The following is a 16,271-nucleotide window of genomic DNA, read 5'->3' as shown; positions in this document are numbered from 1 at the left end:
ACACTGTCAGGGCAACACTACACACACCCATCACATTACGGTGACCTGCAGGGGGACCAGGGATAAAACACTGTCAGGGCCAGACTGGCACCCATCACATTACGGTGACCTGCAGGGGGACCAGGGATAACACACTGTCAGGGCAACACTACACACACCCATCACATTACGGTGACCTGCAGGAGGACCAGGGATAAAACACTGTCAGGGCAACACTACACACACCCATCACATTACGGTGACCTGCAGGGGGACCAGGGATAACACACTGTCAGGGCAACACTACACACACCCATCACATTACGGTGACCTGCAGGGGGACCAGGGATAACACACTGTCAGGGCAACACTACACACACCCATCACATTACGTTGACCTGCAGGGGGACCAGGGATAAAACACTGTCAGGGCAACACTACACACACCCATCACATTACGTTGACCTGCAGGGGGACCAGGGATAAAACACTGTCAGGGCAACACTACACCCACCCATCACATTACGTTGACCTGCAGGGGGAACAGGGATAAAACACTGTCAGGGCAACACTACACACACCCATCACATTACGGTGACCTGCAGGGGGAACAGGGATAAAACACTGTCAGGGCAACACTACACACACCCATCACATTACGGTGACCTGCAGGGGGACCAGGGATAAAACACTGTCAGGGCAACACTACACACACCCATCACATTACGGTGACCTGCAGGGGGAACAGGGATAACACACTGTCAGGGCCAGACTGGCACCCATCACATTACGGTGACCTGCAGGCGGACCAGGGATAAAACACTGTCAGGGCAACACTACACACACCCATCACATTACGGTGACCTGCAGGGGGAACAGGGATAAAACACTGTCAGGGCAACACTACACACACCCATCACATTACGGTGACCTGCAGGGGGAACAGGGATAACACACTGTCAGGGCCAGACTGGCACCCATCACATTACGGTGACCTGCAGGGGGACCAGGGATAACACACTGTCAGGGCAACACTACACACACCCATCACATTACGGTGACCTGCAGGGGGACCAGGGATAACACACTGTCAGGGCAACACTACACACACCCATCACATTACGGTGACCTGCAGGGGGACCAGGGATAAAACACTGTCAGGGCCAGACTGGCACCCATCACATTACGGTGACCTGCAGGGGGACCAGGGATAACACACTGTCAGGGCAACACTACACACACCCATCACATTACGGTGACCTGCAGGAGGACCAGGGATAAAACACTGTCAGGGCAACACTACACACACCCATCACATTACGGTGACCTGCAGGGGGACCAGGGATAACACACTGTCAGGGCAACACTACACACACCCATCACATTACGGTGACCTGCAGGGGGACCAGGGATAACACACTGTCAGGGCAACACTACACACACCCATCACATTACGTTGACCTGCAGGGAGAACAGGGATAAAACACTGTCAGGGCAACACTACACACACCCATCACATTACGGTGACCTGCAGGGGGACCAGGGATAAAACACTGTCAGGGCAACACTACACACACCCATCACATTACGGTGACCTGCAGGGGGACCAGGGATAACACACTGTCAGGGCCAGACTGGCACCCATCACATTACGGTGACCTGCAGGAGGACCAGGGATAACACACTGTCAGGGCAACACTACACACACCCATCACATTACGGTGACCTGCAGGGGGACCAGGGATAAAACACTGTCAGGGCAACACTACACACACCCATCACATTACGGTGACCTGCAGGGAGAACAGGGATAACACACTGTCAGGGCAACACTACACCCACCCATCACATTACGTTGACCTGCAGGGGGACCAGGGATAAAACACTGTCAGGGCAACACTACACACACCCATCACATTACGGTGACCTGCAGGGGGACCAGGGATAACACACTGTCAGGGCCAGACTGGCACCCATCACATTACGGTGACCTGCAGGAGGACCAGGGATAACACACTGTCAGGGCAACACTACACACACCCATCACATTACGGTGACCTGCAGGGGGAACAGGGATAACACACTGTCAGGGCAACACTACACACACCCATCACATTACGGTGACCTGCAGGGGGACCAGGGATAACACACTGTCAGGGCAACACTACACACACCCATCACATTACGGTGACCTGCAGGGGGACCAGGGATAAAACACTGTCAGGGCAACACTACACACACCCATCACATTACGGTGACCTGCAGGGGGACCAGGGATAACACACTGTCAGGGCCATACTGGCACCCATCACATTACGGTGACCTGCAGGGGGACCAGGGATAACACACTGTCAGGGCAACACTACACACACCCATCACATTACGGTGACCTGCAGGGGGACCAGGGATAACACACTGTCAGGGCAACACTACACACACCCATCACATTACGGTGACCTGCAGGGGGACCAGGGATAACACACTGTCAGGGCAACACTACACACACCCATCACATTACGGTGACCTGCAGGGGGACCAGGGATAACACACTGTCAGGGCCAGACTGGCACCCATCACATTACGGTGACCTGCAGGGGGACCAGGGATAACACACTGTCAGGGCAACACTACACACATTGATATGACAAGATCACACCTTCAGGAGGCTGAAAAGGTTAGGCATTAGTTATCAGATCCTCAAAAGGTTCTACAGCTGCACCAATGAGAGCATTTTGACTGGCTGCATCACCGCCTGGTATCGCTCGGCATCCGACCGCAAGGTGATACAGAGTATTGTGTACAGCCCAACACATCACCGCCTGGTATCGCTCGGCATCCGACCGCAAGGTGATACAGAGAGTATTGTGTACAGCCCAACACATCACCGCCTGGTATCGCTCGGCATCCGACCTCAAGGTGATACAGAGAGTATTGTGTACAGCCCAACACATCACCGCCTGGTATCGCTCGGCATCCGACCTCAAGGTGATACAGAGAGTATTGTGTACAGCCCAACACATCACCGCCTGGTATCGCTCGGCATCCGACCGCAAGGTGATACAGAGAGTATTGTGTACAGCCCAACACATCACCGCCTGGTATCGCTCGGCATCCGACCGCAAGGTGATACAGAGAGTATTGTGTACAGCCCAACACATCACTGCCTGGTATCGCTCGACATCCGACCGCAAGGTGATACAGAGAGTATTGTGTACAGCCCAACACATCACCGCCTGGTATCGCTCGGCATCCGACCGCAAGGTGATACAGAGAGTATTGTGTACAGCCCAACACATCACCGCCTGGTATCGCTCGGCATCCGACCTCAAGGTGATACAGAGAGTATTGTGTACAGCCCAACACATCACCGCCTGGTATCGCTCGGCATCCGACCGCAAGGTGATACAGAGAGTATTGTGTACAGCCCAACACATCACCGCCTGGTATCGCTCGGCATCCGACCTCAAGGTGATACAGAGAGTATTGTGTACAGCCCAACACATCACCGCCTGGTATCGCTCGGCATCCGACCGCAAGGTGATACAGAGAGTATTGTGTACAGCCCAACACATCACTGCCTGGTATCGCTCGGCATCCGACCGCAAGGTGATACAGAGAGTATTGTGTACAGCCCAACACATCACCGCCTGGTATCGCTCAGCATCCGACCTCAAGGTGATACAGAGAGTATTGTGTACAGCCCAACACATCACTGCCTGGTATCGCTCGACATCCGACCGCAAGGTGATACAGAGAGTATTGTGTACAGCCCAACACATCACTGCCTGGTATCGCTCGACATCCGACCGCAAGGTGATACAGAGAGTATTGTGTACAGCCCAACACATCACTGCCTGGTATCGCTCGACATCCGACCGCAAGGTGATACAGAGAGTATTGTGTACAGCCCAACACATCACCGCCTGGTATCGCTCGGCATCCGACCGCAAGGTGATACAGAGAGTATTGTGTACAGCCCAACACATCACCGCCTGGTATCGCTCGGCATCCGACCTCAAGGTGATACAGAGAGTATTGTGTACAGCCCAACACATCACCGCCTGGTATCGCTCGGCATCCGACCGCAAGGTGATACAGAGAGTATTGTGTACAGCCCAACACATCACTGCCTGGTATCGCTCGGCATCCGACCGCAAGGTGATACAGAGAGTATTGTGTACAGCCCAACACATCACCGCCTGGTATCGCTCGGCATCCGACCGCAAGGTGATACAGAGAGTATTGTGTACAGCCCAACACATCACCGGGGCCGAGCTCCCTGCCTTCCAGGAACTCTACACCAGGCGGTGTCAGAGGAAGGCCCTAGAAATTGTCAAAGACTCCAGCCACCCAAGTCATAGACTGTTCTCTCTGCTACCACATGGCAAGCGGTAGCGATGCAACAAGTCTGGAACCAACAGGACACTGAACAGCTTCTACTCCCCAAGCTATAAGAGGGATAAATAGTTAGTCCTGATAGCTTGGTTAACTATTTAACTATCTGCATTGACTCATCACATACGTTGCTGCTACTGTTTAATCTATCCTGCTGCCTAGTAACTACCCCTAACTACAGGGCATCGGGAAAGTATTCAGACCCCTTGACTTTTCCACATTTTGTAACGTTACAGCCTTATTCTAAAATGGATTTTTAAAAATGACAAAATCCTCATCAATCTACACACAATACCCCATAATGACAAAGCAAAAACAGGTTTTTATAAATGTTTGCAACTCTATTAAGAAGGTCTGGGGGTGTGGAGATGTGGAGGTCTGGAGGTGTGGAGGTATGGAGGTGTGGAGGTCTGGAGGTCTGGAGGTGTGGAGGTGTGGAGGTCTGGGGGTGTGGAGGTATGGAGGTATGGAGGTCTGGAGGTGTGGAGGTCTGGAGGTGTGGAGGTCTGGGGATGTGGAGGTCTGGGGATGTGGAGGTCTGGAGGTATGGAGGTGTGGAGGTGTGGAGGTCTGGAGATGTGGTGGTGTGGAGGTCTGGGGATGTGGAGGTCTGGAGGTGTGGAGGTATGGAGGTATGGAGGTGGGGAGGTGTGGAGGTCTGGAGATGTGGAGGTCTGGAGGTATGGAGGTGGGGAGGTGTGGAGGTCTGGAGATGTGGTGGTGTGGAGGTCTGGGGATGTGGAGGTCTGGAGGTGTGGAGGTATGGAGGTATGGAGGTGGGGAGGTGTGGAGGTCTGGAGATGTGGAGGTGTGGAGGTCTGGGGATGTCAGTGACTCACATCAGTGGAGTAAGTCCTCTTGGATCCCTTCTTGCCATGAGCTGTGACCTGCCAGTGTAGCATCCTGCTGTGGGACATGTCTATGAAGAGCTCCCCGTAGGTCCAGCGGACGTACAGAGTCCCATGGTTGTAGTCTACTGACGAGATGTGGGGGCCTCAGGAGCTGGAGCAGAGCAGGAGGACATGAGGATGTGTGTGGTGCTATGTGGTGGGTGGTGCTATGGGGTGTGTGTGGTGCTATGGGGTGTGTGTGGTGCCATGGGGTGTGTGGTGCTATGGGGTGTGTGTGGTGCCATGGGGTGTGTGGTGCTATGGGGTGTGTGTGGTGCCATGGGGTGTGTGGTGCCATGGGGTGTGTGGTGCTATGGGGTGTGTGGTGCCATGGGGTGTGTGGTGCTATGGGGTGTGTGTGGTGCTATGGGGTGTGTGTGGTGCTATGGGGTGTGTGGTGCCATGGGGTGTGTGGTGCTATGGGGTGTGTGTGGTGCTATGGGGTGTGTGGTGCTATGGGGTGTGTGTGGTGCTATGGGGTGTGTGTGGTGCTATGGGGTGTGTGGTGCCATGGGGTGTGTGTGGTGCTATGGGGTGTGTGTGTGGTGCTATGGGGTGTGTGTGTGGTGCTATGGGGTGTGTGTGTGGTGCTATGGGGTGTGTGTGTGGTGCCATGGGGTGTGTGGTGCCATGGGGTGTGTGTGTGGTGCCATGGGGTGTGTGGTGCCATGGGGTGTGTGTGGTGCCATGGGGTGTGTGTGGTGCCATGGGGTGTGTGGTGCCATGGGGTGTGTGGTGCCATGGGGTGTGTGGTGCCATGGGGTGTGTGGTGCCATGGGGTGTGTGGTGCCATGGGGTGTGTGGTGCCATGGGGTGTGTGGTGCCATGGGGTGTGTGGTGCCATGGGGTGTGTGGTGCTATGGGGTGTGTGGTGCTATGGGGGTGTGGTGCTATGGGGGTGTGGTGCTATGGGATGTGTGGTGCTATGGGATGTGTGGTGCTATGGGGGTTTTGTGGTGCTATGGGGGGTGTGTGTGGTGCTATGGGGGGTGTGTGTGGTGCCATGGGGTGTGTGGTGCCATGGGGTGTGTGTGGTGCCATGGGGTGTGTGTGGTGCCATGGGGGTGTGGTGCCATGGGGGGTGTGGTGCCATGGGGGGTGTGGTGCCATGGGGGGTGTGGTGCCATGGGGTGTGTGGTGCCATGGGGTGTGTGTGGTGCTATGGGGTGTGTGGTGCTATGGGGTGTGTGGTGCTATGGGGTGTGTGGTGCTATGGGGTGTGTGGTGCTATGGGGTGTGTGGTGCTATGGGGGGTGTGTGGTGCTATGGGGGGTGTGTGGTGCTATGGGGGGTGTGTGGTGCTATGGGGGGTGTGTGGTGCTGTGGGGGTGTGGTGCTATGGGGTGTGTGGTGCTATGGGGTGTGTGGTACTATGGGGTGTGTGTGGTGCCATGGGGTGTGTGGTGCCATAGTGTGTGTGGTGCCATAGTGTGTGGTGCTATGGGGTGTGTGGTGCCATGGGGTGTGTGGTGCCATGGGGTGTGTGGTGCTATGGGGTGTGTGGTGCTATGGGGGTGTGTGGTGCTATGGGGGGTGTGTGGTGCTATGGGGGGTGTGGGTGCTATGGGGGGGGGGTGTGGTGCTATGGGGGGGGTGTGGTGCCATGGGGTGTGGTGCCATAGTGTGAGTGGTGCTATGGGGTGTGTGTGTGGTGCTATGGGGTGTGTGTGTGGTGCTATGGGGTGTGTGTGTGGTGCTATGGGGTGTGTGTGTGTGGTGCTATGGGGTGTGTGTGTGGTGCTATGGGGTGTGTGTGTGCTATGGGGTGTGTGTGGTGCTATGGGGTGTGTGGTGCTATGGGGTGTGTGGTGCTATGGGGTGTGTGGTGCTATGGGGTGTGTGGTGCTATGGGGTGTGTGGTGCTATGGGGTTTTATGGTGCTATGGGGTGTGTGGTGCTATGGGGGGTGTGGTGCTATGGGGTGTGTGGTGCCATGGGGTGTGTGGTGCCATGGGGTGTGTGGTGCTATGGGGTGTGTGGTGCCATGGGGTGTGTGGTGCCATGGGGTGTGTGGTGCCATGGGGTGTGTGGTGCCATGGGGTGTGTGGTGCTATGGGGTGTGTGTGTGGTGCTATGGGGTGTGTGTGTGGTGCTATGGGGTGTGTGGTGCCATAGTGTGTGTGGTGCTATGGGGTGTGTGGTGCCATGGGGTGTGTGGTGCCATGGGGTGTGTGTGTGGTGCTATGGGGTGTGTGGTGCCATAGTGTGTGTGGTGCTATGGGGTGTGTGGTGCCATGGGGTGTGTGGTGCCATAGTGTGTGTGGTGCTATGGGGTGTGTGGTGCTGTGGTGCCATGGGGTGTGTGGTGCTATGGGGTGTGTGGTGCTATGGGGTGTGTGGTGCTATGGGGTGTGTGCTGCTATGAGGTGTGTGGTGCTATGGGGTGTGTGGTGCTATGGGGTGTGTGCTGCTATGGGGTGTGTGGTGCTATGGGGTGTGTGGTGCTATGGGGTGTGTGGTGCTATGGGGTGTGTGGTGCTGTGGTGCCATGGGGTGTGTGGTGCTATGGGGTGTGTGCTGCTATGGGGTGTGTGTGGTGCTCTGGGGTGTGTGTGGTGCTCTGGGGTGTGTGGTGCTATGGGGTGTGTGCTGCTATGGGGTGTGTGGTGCTATGGGGTGTGTGTGGTGCTCTGGGGTGTGTGTGGTGCTATGGGGTGTGTGTGGTGCTATGGGGTGTGTGTGGTGCTATGGGGTGTGTGTGGTGCTATGAGGTGTGTGTGGTGCTATGGGGTGTGTGTGGTGCCATTGTGTGTGTGTGTGTGTGTGTGTGTGTTGTATGTGATACCTGTAACAAAGCTAACAGTAGAGCTGTCACAGCAGCTGAGAGGGGGATCGCCCCACGTCACCATGGTAACACGGAAGTTGTAGTACCAGGCCGGCAACAGATCTGTCACTCTCTGGAGGAGGGAGAGGAGGAGAGATGAAGAGGAGGAGAGAGGGAGAGGAGGAGGGGAGAGGGAGAGAGGGAAGGGAGGGGAGAGGAGGAGAGAAGGAGATGAGGAGGGGAGAGGAGGAGAGACAGAGAAACTAATCATTCACTCTCTGGAATAGGGAGGGAGAGATCTGTTAAAACAGGGGACAACCACAGTGCCAGACCAGCAACAGATCTGTCTCTCTAGAGTAGGGAGGGAGAGATCTGTTAAAACAGGAGACAACCACAGTACCAGACCAGCAACAGATCTATCTCTCTGGAATAGGGAGGGAGAGATCTGTTAAAACAGGAGACAACCACAGTACCAGACCAGCAACAGATCTATCTCTCTGGAGTAGGGAGGGAGAGATCTGTTAAAACAGGGGACAACCACAGTACCAGACCAGCAACAGATCTATCTCTCTGGAATAGGGAGGGAGAGATCTGTTAAAACAGGGGACAACCACAGTACCAGACCAGCAACAGATCTATCTCTCTGGAGTAGGGAGGGAGAGAGGGGAGAGATCTGTTAAAACAGGGGACAACCACAGTACAAGACCAGCAACAGATCTGTCTCTCTCTGGAATAGGGAGGGAGAGATCTGTTAAAACAGGGGACAACCACAGTACCAGACCAGCAACAGATCTATCTCTCTGGAGTAGGGAGGGAGAGAGATGAGAGAAGAGAGAGCTAGAGGAGGGGTGAGCCTAGTGACACACGTCATCTAGCATAAAGTACCACCACAAAACAGTCTGGCTACAACCCTGCTACAGGCAGATAGGCGATTGGCTAAGGCCCTGCGGCAGGTGATTGGCTGGGTCAGGGTCAGGGCGGGACTAGTTACCACAGATGCGATGACTGAGGCGGTAGCAGCGATCTCGTAGTACGTGGTCCACTCGGAGGCCAGCGTGACAGGGTTGAAGAAGAATGTCTGCAGGACGTACTTCCTGAACGCCACGTGGTACGGTCTCTGCCACGACAGGATGACTGCAGTCGGGCTCAGAGGATACACCACCAGCTCCCGCACTCCCGTTGGCTCTGGAGACAGACAGACAAACCAGGCAGCCAATCAGAACCAACATCAGGCTACAGACAGCTGATTCAATTCAAAACAAAAGCAACAAGCTGATTCAGCCAATCCATGATTTGTGTCTGTGTTCCAAATATTACACTATTCCCTATGGGCCCTGGTCTAAAGAAGTGCCCTACCCCTATGGGCCCGGGTCTACAGTAGTGCACTACCCCAATGGGCCCTGGTCTAAAGTAGTGCACTAGCCCTACATAGGGAATAGGGTTATATTTGAGACACCAGCCCAGGTAGTATAGTGCCTGAGAGACAAGGTCTATAATAACAGGTTAGAGACCAGCCCAGGTAGTATAGTGTCTGAGACCATGTCTATAATAACAGGTTAGAGACCAGCCCAGGTAGTATAGTGTCTGAGACCAGGTCTATAATAACAGGTTAGAGACCAGCCCAGGTAGTATAGTGTCTGAGACCATGTCTATAATAACAGGTTAGAGACCAGCCCAGGTAGTATAGTGTCTGAGGGACCAGGTCTATAATAACAGGTTAGAGACCAGCCCAGGTAGTATAGTGTCTGAGACCAGGTCTATAATAACAGGTTAGAGACCAGCCCAGGTAGTATAGTGTCTGAGACCAGGTCTATAATAACAGGTTAGAGACCAGCCCAGGTAGTATAGTGTCTGAGACCAGGTCTATAATAACAGGTCAGAGACCAGCCCAGGTAGTATAGTGTCTGAGACCATGTCTATGATAACAGGTTAGAGACCAGCCCAGGTAGTATAGTGTCTGAGGGACCAGGTCTATAATAACAGGTTAGAGACCAGCCCAGGTAGTATAGTGTCTGAGAGACCAGGTCTATAATAACAGGTTAGAGACCAGCCCAGGTAGTATAGTGTCTGAGAGACCAGGTCTATAATAACAGGTTAGAGACCAGCCCAGGTAGTATAGTGTCTGAGAGACCAGGTCTATAATAACAGGTTAGAGACCAGCCCAGGTAGTATAGTGTCTGAGGGACCAGGTCTATAATAACAGGTTAGAGACCAGCCCAGGTAGTATAGTGTCTGAGACCAGGTCTATAATAACAGGTTAGAGACCAGCCCAGGTAGTATAGTGTCTGAGAGACCAGGTCTATAATAACAGGCTAGAGACCAGCCCAGGTAGTATAGTGTCTGAGACCAGGTCTATAATAACAGGTTAGAGACCAGCCCAGGTAGTATAGTGTCTGAGACCAGGTCTATAATAACAGGTTAGAGACCAGCCCAGGTAGTATAGTGTCTGAGAGACCATGTCTATAATAACAGGTTAGAGACCAGCCCAGGTAGTATAGTGTCTGAGAGACCATGTCTATAATAACAGGTTAGAGACCAGCCCAGGTAGTATAGTGTCTGAGAGACCAGGTCTATAATAACAGGTTAGAGACCAGCCCAGGTAGTATAGTGTCTGAGGGACCATGTCTATAATAACAGGTTAGAGACCAGCCCAGGTAGTATAGTGTCTGAGAGACCAGGTCTATAATAACAGGTTAGAGACCAGCCCAGGTAGTATAGTGTCTGAGACCATGTCTATAATAACAGGTTAGAGACCAGCCCAGGTAGTATAGTGTCTGAGAGACCATGTCTATAATAACAGGTTAGAGACCAGCCCAGGTAGTATAGTGTCTGAGAGACCATGTCTATAATAACAGGTTAGAGACCAGCCCAGGTAGTATAGTGTCTGAGACCAGGTCTATAATAACAGGTTAGAGACCAGCCCAGGTAGTATAGTGTCTGAGACCAGGTCTATAATAACAGGTGAGAGACCCGCCCAGGTAGTATAGTGTCTGAGGCCAGGTCTATAATAACAGGTTAGAGACCAGCCCAGGTAGTATAGTGTCTGAGAGACCAGGTCTATAATAACAGGTTAGAGACCAGCCCAGGTAGTATAGTGTCTGAGGGACCAGGTCTATAATAACAGGTTAGAGACCAGCCCAGGTAGTATAGTGTCTGAGAGACCAGGTCTATAATAACAGGTTAGAGACCAGCCCAGGTAGTATAGTGTCTGAGACCAGGTCTATAATAACAGGTTAGAGACCAGCCCAGGTAGTATAGTGTCTGAGGGACCAGGTCTATAATAACAGGTTAGAGACCAGCCCAGGTAGTATAGTGTCTGAGACCATGTCTATAACAACAGGTTAGAGACCAGCCCAGGTAGTATAGTGTCTGAGACCATGTCTATAATAACAGGTTAGAGACCAGCCCAGGTAGTATAGTGTATGAGAGACCAGGTCTATAATAACAGGGTAGAGACCAGCCCAGGTAGTATAGTGTCTGAGACCAGGTCTATAATAACAGGTTAGAGACCAGCCCAGGTAGTATAGTGTCTGAGAGACCAGGTCTATAATAACAGGTTAGAGACCAGCCCAGGTAGTATAGTGTCTGAGAACAGGTTAGAGACCAGCCCAGGTAGTATAGTGTCTGAGGGACCATGTCTATAATAACAGGTTAGAGACCAGCCCAGGTAGTATAGTGTCTGAGAGACCATGTCTATAATAACAGGTTAGAGACCAGCCCAGGTAGTATAGTGTCTGAGACCAGGTCTATAATAACAGGTTAGAGACCAGCCCAGGTAGTATAGTGTCTGAGACCAGGTCTATAATAACAGGTTAGAGACCAGCCCAGGTAGTATAGTGTCTGAGAGACCAGGTCTATAATAACAGGTTAGAGACCAGCCCAGGTAGTATAGTGCCTGAGGGACCATGTCTATAATAACAGGTTAGAGACCAGCCCAGGTAGTATAGTATCTGAGAGACCAGGTCTATAATAACAGGCTAGAGACCAGCCCAGGTAGTATAGTGTCTGAGACCAGGTCTATAATAACAGGTTAGAGACCAGCCCAGGTAGTATAGTGTCTGAGAGACCAGGTCTATAATAACAGGTTAGAGACCAGCCCAGGTAGTATAGTGTCTGAGGGACCATGTCTATAATAACAGGTTAGAGACCAGCCCAGGTAGTATAGTGTCTGAGAGACCATGTCTATAATAACAGGTTAGAGACCAGCCCAGGTAGTATAGTGTCTGAGACCAGGTCTATAATAACAGGTTAGAGACCAGCCCAGGTAGTATAGTGTCTGAGAGACCAGGTCTATAATAACAGGTTAGAGACCAGCCCAGGTAGTATAGTGCCTGAGGGACCATGTCTATAATAACAGGTTAGAGACCAGCCCAGGTAGTATAGTATCTGAGAGACCAGGTCTATAATAACAGGCTAGAGACCAGCCCAGGTAGTATAGTGTCTGAGACCATGTCTATAATAACAGGTTAGAGACCAGCCCAGGTAGTATAGTGTCTGAGAGACCAGGTCTATAATAACAGGTTAGAGACCAGCCCAGGTAGTATAGTGTCTGAGGGACCATGTCTATAATAACAGGTTAGAGACCAGCCCAGGTAGTATAGTGTCTGAGAGACCATGTCTATAATAACAGGTTAGAGACCAGCCCAGGTAGTATAGTGTCTGAGGGACCATGTCTATAATAACAGGTTAGAGACCAGCCCAGGTAGTATAGTGTCTGAGACCATGTCTATAATAACAGGTTAGAGACCAGCCCAGGTAGTATAGTGTCTGAGACCAGGTCTATAATAACAGGTTAGAGACCAGCCCAGGTAGTATAGTGTCTGAGACCAGGTCTATAATAACAGGTTAGAGACCAGCCCAGGTAGTATAGTGTCTGAGGGACCAGGTCTATAATAACAGGTTAGAGACCAGCCCAGGTAGTATAGTGTCTGAGAGACCAGGTCTATAATAACAGGTTAGAGACCAGCTCAGGTAGTATAGTGTCTGAGGGACCAGGTCTATAATAACAGGTTAGAGACCAGCCCAGGTAGTATAGTGTCTGAGAGACCAGGTCTATAATAACAGGTTAGAGACCAGCCCAGGTAGTATAGTGTCTGAGGGACTCACCGATGACTATGATAACAGGTTCGGAAGGAGGACTGATGAGAGGACCGTTAGTATGGTACACCACCACTCTGTACTGGGCACCTGGAGTCAGGTTGGACAGGATGTCACTGGTCGTGTTCTCCTGTAACCAATCACAGGACAGGAACAGGCATCAGGGTGGTTAGTGGTGATAGACTGTATCAGTATATTGATAGGTGGTGACAGACTGTATCAGTATATTGATAGGTGGTGATAGACTGTATCAGTATATTGATAGGTGGAGACAGACTGTATCAGTATATTGATAGGTGGTGATAGACTGTATCAGTATATTGATAGGTGGTGATAGACTGTATCAGTATATTGATAGGTGGTGATAGACTGTATCAGTATATTGATAGGTGGTGATAGACTGTATCAGTATATTGATAGGTGGTGACAGACTGTATCAGTATATTGATAGGTGGTGATAGACTGTATCAGTGTGGTGATAGACTGTATCAGTATATTGATAGGTGGTGATAGACTATATCAGTGTGGTGATAGACTGTATCAGTGTGGTGATAGGTGGTGATAGACTGTATCAGTATATTGATAGGTGGTGATAGACTGTATCAGTATATTGATAGGTGGTGATAGACTGTATCAGTATAGTGATAGGTGGTGATAGACTGTATCAGTATATTGATAGGTGGTGATAGACTGTATCAGTATATTGATAGGTGGTGATAGACTGTATCAGTATATTGATAGGTGGTGATAGACTGTATCAGTATATTGATAGGTGGTGATAGACTGTATCAGTGTAGTGATAGGTGGAGACAGACTGTATCAGTATATTGATAGGTGGTGATAGACTGTATCAGTATAGTGATAGGTGGTGATAGACTGTATCAGTATATTGATAGGTGGTGATAGACTGTATCAGTATATTGATAGGTGGTGATAGACTGTATCAGTATATTGATAGGTGGTGATAGACTGTATCAGTATATTGATAGGTGGTGATAGACTGTATCAGTATATTGATAGGTGGAGATAGACTGTATCAGTATATTGATAGGTGGTGATAGACTATATCAGTGTGGTGATAGACTGTATCAGTATATTGATAGGTGGTGATAGACTGTATCAGTATATTGATAGGTGGTGATAGACTGTATCAGTATATTGATAGGTGGTGATAGACTGTATCAGTATATTGATAGGTGGAGATAGACTGTATCAGTATATTGATAGGTGGTGATAGACTGTATCAGTATATTGATAGGTGGAGACAGACTGTATCAGTATATTGATAGGTGGTGACAGACTGTATCAGTATATTGATAGGTGGTGATAGACTGTATCAGTATATTGATAGGTGGTGATAGACTGTATCAGTAAATTGATAGGTGGTGATAGACTGTATCAGTATAGTGATAGGTGAACTTTACCAGGTGGTGAGCGGTGATACACTTTATCAGTTTGTTGTTAGGTAGACTAGCAGGTTAGTTATACAGGGTTGTGAACAGCTATGTAGACTAGTTATAAAGGGTTGTGAACAGCTATGTAGACTAGTTATAAAGGGTTGTGAACAGCTATGTAGACTAGTTATAAAGTGTTGTGAACAGCTATGTAGACTATCAGGTTAGTTATAAAGAGTTGTAAACAGCTATGTAGACTAGTTATAATGGGTTATGAACAGCTATGTAGACTAGCAGGTTGGTTATAAAGGGTTATGAACAGCTATAGACTAGCAGGTTGGTTATAAAGGGTTATGAACAGCTATGTAGACTAGTTGTAAAGGGTTGTGAACAGCTATGTAGACTAGTTATAAAGGGTTGTGAACAGCTATGTAGACTAGTTATAAAGGGTTATGAACAGCTATGTAGACTAGCAGGTTGGTTATAAAGGGTTATGAACAGCTATGTAGACTAGATATAAAGGTTTGTGAACAGCTATGTAGACTAGTTATAAAGTGTTGTGAACAGCTATGTAGACTATCAGGTTAGTTATAAAGGGTTGCAAACAGCTATGTACACTAGTTATAAAGGGTTGTGAACAGCTATGTAGACTAGCAGGTTGGCTATAAAAGGTTGTGAACAGCTATGTAGACTAGCAGGTTAGTTATAAAGGGCTGTGAACAGATATGTAGACTAGCAGGTTGGTTATAAAGGGTTGTGAACAGCTATGTAGACTAGCAGGTTGGTTATAAAGGGTTATGAACAGCTATGTAGACTAGTTATAAAGGATTATGAACAGCTATGTAGACTAGCAGGTTGGTTATAAAGGGTTATGAACAGCTATGTAGACTAGATATAAAGGTTTGTGAACAGCTATGTAGACTAGTTATAAAGTGTTGTGAACAGCTATGTAGACTATCAGGTTAGTTATAAAGGGTTGCAAACAGCTATGTACACTAGTTATAAAGGGTTGTGAACAGCTATGTAGACTAGCAGGTTGGCTATAAAAGGTTGTGAACAGCTATGTAGACTAGCAGGTTAGTTATAAAGGGCTGTGAACAGATATGTAGACTAGCAGGTTGGTTATAAAGGGTTGTGAACAGCTATGTAGACTAGCAGGTTGGTTATAAAGGGTTATGAACAGCTATGTAGACTAGTTATAAAGGATTATGAACAGCTATGTAGACTAGCAGGTTGGTTATAAAGGGTTATGAACAGCTATGTAGACTAGCAGGTTGGTTATAAAGGGTTGTGAAACAGCTATGTAGACTTGCAGGTTGGTTATAAAGGGTTGTGAAACAGCTATGTAGACAAGCAGGTTGGTTATAAAGGGTTGTGAAACAGCTATGTAGACTAGTTATACAGGGTTGTGAACAGCTATGTAGACTAGTTATAAAGGGTTGTGAACAGCTATGTAACTAGTTATAAAGGGTTATGAACAGCTATAGACTAGCAGGTTGGTTATAAAGGGTTATGAACAGCTATGTAGACTAGTTATAAAGGGTTATGAACAGCTATGTAGACTAGCAGGTTGATTATAAAGGGTTATGAACAGCTATGTAGACTAGCAGGTTGATTATAAAGGGTTATGAACAGCTATGTAGACTAGCATGTTAGTTATAAAGGGTTACGAACAGCTATAGACTAGCAGGTTAGTTATAAAGGGTTATGAACAGCTATAGACTAGCATGTTAGTTATAAAGGGTTATGAAC

General features: G+C 49.7%; 1 protein-coding gene across 1 annotated transcript in view; it reads right to left on the bottom strand.

Annotated features, from left to right (window-relative positions):
* LOC135536333 (receptor-type tyrosine-protein phosphatase O-like) overlaps nt 1-16,271 on the bottom strand; it is a 140,783-nt gene that overhangs the window by 66,639 nt on the left and 57,873 nt on the right. Inside the window, exons 8-11 of the mRNA XM_064962688.1 lie at nt 13,135-13,255; nt 9,020-9,213; nt 8,050-8,161; nt 5,214-5,368 (exon numbers count right to left, since the gene is read on the bottom strand). Coding sequence (XP_064818760.1) covers nt 5,214-5,368; nt 8,050-8,161; nt 9,020-9,213; nt 13,135-13,255 — 582 coding nt within the window. The remainder of the gene's footprint in view (nt 1-5,213; nt 5,369-8,049; nt 8,162-9,019; nt 9,214-13,134; nt 13,256-16,271) is intronic.

Source organism: Oncorhynchus masou, unplaced genomic scaffold (assembly GCF_036934945.1).
Source record: "Oncorhynchus masou masou isolate Uvic2021 unplaced genomic scaffold, UVic_Omas_1.1 unplaced_scaffold_596, whole genome shotgun sequence".
Lineage (NCBI taxonomy): Eukaryota > Metazoa > Chordata > Actinopteri > Salmoniformes > Salmonidae > Oncorhynchus > Oncorhynchus masou.
The sequence above is the reverse complement of the archived record's forward strand: the minus strand, read 5'-3'. Positions and strand labels throughout refer to the sequence as shown.